Below are 4,660 nucleotides of genomic sequence, written 5' to 3'. Positions count from 1 at the left end.
CATTTTCAGTGCACATTAAGTAATTCAACAAAGTGCTTCTTTGAGAATAAGGCAGTAAGCAGTAGTGTTTTCAAATCAATACATAAGCACATTAAGAGCTTAGACTGCTGATAAAGAAGACTAGCTATTTGATCTGAAGTTACTATATTATTTTGAAAAACACATACTTTAAAAGGTAATTGTTTCTTAGGAGAGAGAAAAACAAAGAAAGGTGAGGAAGGAAGGAGGAACACAAACACACACACAGAGAGAGAGAGAGAGAGAGAGAGAGAGAGAGAGAGAGAGAGAGAGAGAGAGAGAGAGCTTCCCGCACCAGTGAATACAGTGAGTAGCATTCAACCAGGCTCCAGTTCTTGCAACTCTAGAAAGCATCTCTGGACTAGACCCCAGCTCCAGCAAGACCTGGAAGCACCATAGGAATAGCACCCAGCCTCAATTGCCTCATATCAAAGCAAAAATAATATGTTTTAATTAGGATTCAATCAAGGGGTACATCCATGAAATGATGTGTACTGCCACCTCTTTATAAACCAGTATCTATTATTATCTTTGTTAAACTCAGAAAAGTAGGCAAGGATTCTACCTACCACAAAAAGAACTGCTCAGTTTATCTTTTGAGTAAGCCAAAGCCCTACTTATATGAAATACAGGGCAGTTATCAAAATTTCCAGTTCCATTTGAAAGCAGAAGATGCTGCTTTGAGAACAATAGCTTTCAAGGCACTAGATACTGCATCCTGAGAGCCTGTAGTTTATAAACTCCGTTTGGCCTCTTAGTAAGAATTAATAGGGATATAAATGTGCATGATATACCTGGCTCCAGACCTACCCTAATGTATCCTATATTTTGTTCTAGATGATTTATACTTTCCCATCTTACTCTAAGTCTTCAGTTCATTTGGAGTTGTGTTTTTATGCCTATGACAGTGGCACAATCTCTTAACATTTGGGGATTTTATTCTGTAATCTTGATAAAATCTATACAGACCATTCTGTAATTAAAGATCACTTATTATATACAGTCATTACAAAATCGTGCTAAAATTATACCAGACAGTAGTGTATGGAACACTTGAAACTCGTATTTTGTTTTGAGAATTTAGAGTGACCTGGGTGGTTATGGAAAGAAAAACAAATTGCCAGTTCATGCACTGAGGACAGAAACTGGTCCCACTGTCTGGATGCCTCCCAAGCAGATCAAGCTAATCAACTGTCTTATTTATCCGGAGGGCCTGATCCAGTTGGGGGCTCCTCAGCTATTGGTTCATAGTTCATGTGTTTCCTTTCGTTTGTATATTTGTCCCTGTGCTTTTTCCAACCTTGGTATCAACAATTCTCGCTCATACAAACCCTCCACTTTCTCACCAATTGAACTCCTGGAGCCTGGGAGAAGGGGACTGGACCTGCCTGGACTGAATCTACCAGGTTGAACTCAATCCTCGGGGGAGTCTTTGCCCTGGAGGAGATGAGAATGAGGCATGGGCTGGGGGGCAGATGGGGGTGGGGGTGGGAGGAGGGAGAACAAGAGAATCCGTGGCTGATATGTAAAATTAAATTTAATAAATAAATTTTTAAAATGAAAAAAAAAGAAAAACAAATTGAGGATGCATTACCTATTGTGTTAACTCTAGTAACTGCATACAAAAAAAAAAAAAGCTATCAGAGAGCATGAAGGAGATTGGATCCACAACCCATTCCTTGATACTGAAGATAGACATATTGAGAAAGAATAGGGTGTCCATCTACGGGGTGCTATGAAAAGTTCATAAGACACTAGTGATAAGCCTTAAAAACTGGATTTTCTTATTCTTTCTAGTCTTATATTTCTCTCATTATTAACTCCTAATTCAGGCCAGAGCATGGTGTGATGTGTAAGGGTCCCAGGAAAACACCATTTGAAATTTCATGGTGACTATTGACTGTGGAGGGGAGGGATAAAGTCTCAAGCGACAAACATGGCACTTTCATTCTCCCTTTAAGCATACTTCTATAGCATAGTGGGGCTGTCTAAGGTAAGAGGATTCAGGGTATGATGAATAATGTGGCCAGGAAAACATAGATGGAAAACTTTAGGGAATAGTGGTAACTTTAGGCAAGAAAAACTTTGCTGGATAGGCAAGGGAAAAGATAAGAGACATTTATAAGAAAGACTAGAGTAAACAAATAATGTACATAAAATGTAGCTGAAAATCTATATTGCAAATGAAGTCACCACTTTAATTCTTCTTTGAGTGGTTAGGAGGGGCATTAGGGGCTGTGGCTTGCTGCTTGCTGTCTCAGCTCCTATCACAAAAAACAAGGCTTTGGTCTACTTTCCCAAGGTTAGAAACACCACTTATTTGTATCCTGAATCCTTACCATGAACCCTTCTATGAGACACACATATAATTTAACACACCATTGCAGTGAAAGCAAATGTCTTTTATTAGTCAGAAGACAGATGCCCAAAGGCCTTCATCATTTTGTCCACAGCTGGCAGTTGTTCTCTAGGGGACAACTGACCTTTGAGCACAGACAAGGGCAGGAAAGGGAGTTTAGTGGTACTTGTGAGCCAGGGCAGTGGCCACACCAGCCACCACCTTCTGATAGGCAGACTGTGCAGCGGGGGTGAAGTCCTTGCCCAGGTGGTGGGCCATCACAATCACGATCATATTGCCCAGGAGCTGTGGGAAGATGGAATAGATAGTAGAGAAAAACATCAGATACTTCAGGCTCATTTCAAATGCTACTTATGATTCTAACCTTAAAATACAGGTAAAATGACAGCTGAATCTTACTGGGAAATTTTGAGAAGAATTCTTCTATGTCAAGCAGAATTTATATGCAAAAAACATTCTGTCCTATGTTCTAGCCAGAAAGCCAATTATCTCTGTTATTCTTTAGAGCTGTGCAAAGAAGCAGGGAATCACTTATCTTCCTTGTCCTCAAAGCAAATTACCAGGAAATAATTGAAAGAAAACAAAATAAAGAAACAAAAAAAGTAGATAAAGAAAAAATACATTTTCAAACTACAACTGAAAATTAAAGTTTACTAGAGAAAAAGGAAATCACAACATAGAAGGACGAAGTGAGAGGACATGATGATTGTGAGTGGAGAGTAAAATAACCAAACTCTTGTCAGCACTCCATGGGGGAACAAGCAGATACCTTCCATCTAAACTGCTCCCTAGAATCTCTTCCCGTTTCCTTCCGATAGGAAGTTAAGCCCAGAAACTAGAGGAAGGAAACCATGGGCAGACCCATCAGACTCACCTTGAAGTTCTCAGGATCCACATGCAGTTTGTCACAGTGGAGCTCACTCAGGCTGGCAAAGGTGCCCTTGAGGTTGTCCAGGTGTTTCAGGCCTTCACCAAAGGAGTCAATCACCTTCTTGCCATGGGCCTTCACCTTGGCATTACCCATGATAGCAGAGGCAGAGGACAGGTCTCCAAAGCTGTCAAAGAACCTCTGGGTCCAAGGGTAGACAGCCAGCAGCCTAAGAAGGAGAGAACAGCCAGAGGATGCTGGAAGTTATTGCCTGTGGGCAGCAGACCTCCATCTCCATGCACCCAACTTCCACTTGTGAGTTGTCTTGTAACCTGAATACTAACCTGCCCAGGGCCTCACCACCAATTTCCTCAGGTTTCACCTTTCCCCACAGGCCGGTGACCAGAGCCTTCTCAGCATCAGTCAGGTGCACCATGGTGTCTGTTTCTGAGGTTGCAAGTCAACACAACAGTATCAAAAGCAAATGTAAGCAGCAACTGATCCTGCTCTACTTTATATGCCCTGCCCTGGCTCCTGCCCTCTCTGCTTGCTTGAGCAGATTGGCCACTGCCAGGGTGTGGCTCTTTAGGGTGAGGCTTCAGTGATGACAGCCATACCTACCCAGGGTGGATATGACACAGGCTTATTCTGGCTGGGGCTGCACACATTGGACCTGAACACCACCAGATGTACTTGGCTGTGTGCCAGAGACTGTTACTTTGAAGTTTAATTCTCTTGCTGATAAGTTACCTAAAAAAATAGCACCCTTATGAATCCAGTCTCAAGTGAACGTTTGAGGACAGTTACTGCACAAATCAGATAAATCTCTATTGCAGCAACAGACAACATTGGGGCACTCGTAATTGCCAACATTAAGACAAAAATAATTGTTACTTTTAACAAATGTAACTTTCTTGACCTCAGAATAAAATTTTTGAGGCATACCTGCAAAACCAAGATGTACTATCTGATGCTGTCTATAGCAATCTGTAGTCTAAAATTATCACTTGTTTTTATAATGCCCAGTGATGGAAGCATTGGTTTAAAATAGATCTCTATTCCTACCTAGTCACCAGTGTAAGCCCTTCATCACATTCAGAGCTAACATCTCTGAGTTTCACCTACTCAACGCGCATCATGACCATTACCTGATATCTTCCAAGCTTTTGAATCACAGGAAGGCAGCACATGCTGCTCATGTTTGGGTTTATCTCTCTGTGTGTGTGCCTATACCTATGTATGTGAGCTTACCTATTTCTTTCATTTTTACACATAGCCAAATAATGTTTGAAAAAATGATAAGTTTGAATTGAGCATATTCTGTGCAGTAGTGGCTCAATTCAATTTTAGGGATCCAGAGAACCAAACAGAGAATTCTCAATTCTGAAAAAAAAATCAATATAAAACTATTTAGA

The 4,660-nt window shown here is 41.0% G+C and overlaps 1 protein-coding gene across 1 annotated transcript; it reads right to left on the bottom strand.

Annotated features, from left to right (window-relative positions):
- Window positions 1–2,399: 2,399 nt before the first annotated feature.
- LOC114706663 (hemoglobin subunit beta) lies at window positions 2,400–3,753 on the bottom strand. The gene is made up of 3 exons (XM_028889153.1): window positions 3,590–3,753; window positions 3,252–3,474; window positions 2,400–2,662 (listed from the first exon to the last, which is right to left on the bottom strand). Exons 1-3 carry the CDS (start codon window positions 3,679–3,681, stop codon window positions 2,534–2,536), a joined length of 444 nt encoding a protein of 147 aa, XP_028744986.1. The 5' UTR covers window positions 3,682–3,753; the 3' UTR covers window positions 2,400–2,533.
- Between the last annotated feature and the right edge of the window lie 907 nt (window positions 3,754–4,660).

This window comes from Peromyscus leucopus, chromosome 1, assembly GCF_004664715.2.
Source record: "Peromyscus leucopus breed LL Stock chromosome 1, UCI_PerLeu_2.1, whole genome shotgun sequence".
Taxonomy (NCBI): Eukaryota; Metazoa; Chordata; class Mammalia; order Rodentia; family Cricetidae; genus Peromyscus; species Peromyscus leucopus.
Note: the sequence above shows the minus strand (reverse complement) of the source record. Positions and strands in the feature narration are given on the sequence as shown.

Coding starts and splice junctions, on each gene's coding strand:
- LOC114706663 (XM_028889153.1), bottom strand. CDS start 3,681: ATGGTGCACCTGACTGATGCTGAGAAGGCTCTGGTCACCGGCCTGTGG. Junction 3,475..3,589: donor GGTGGTGAGGCCCTGGGCAG/GTTAGTATTCAG, acceptor TCTCCTTCTTAG/GCTGCTGGCTGTCTACCCTT. Junction 2,663..3,251: donor TGGATCCTGAGAACTTCAAG/GTGAGTCTGATG, acceptor ATCTTCCCACAG/CTCCTGGGCAATATGATCGT.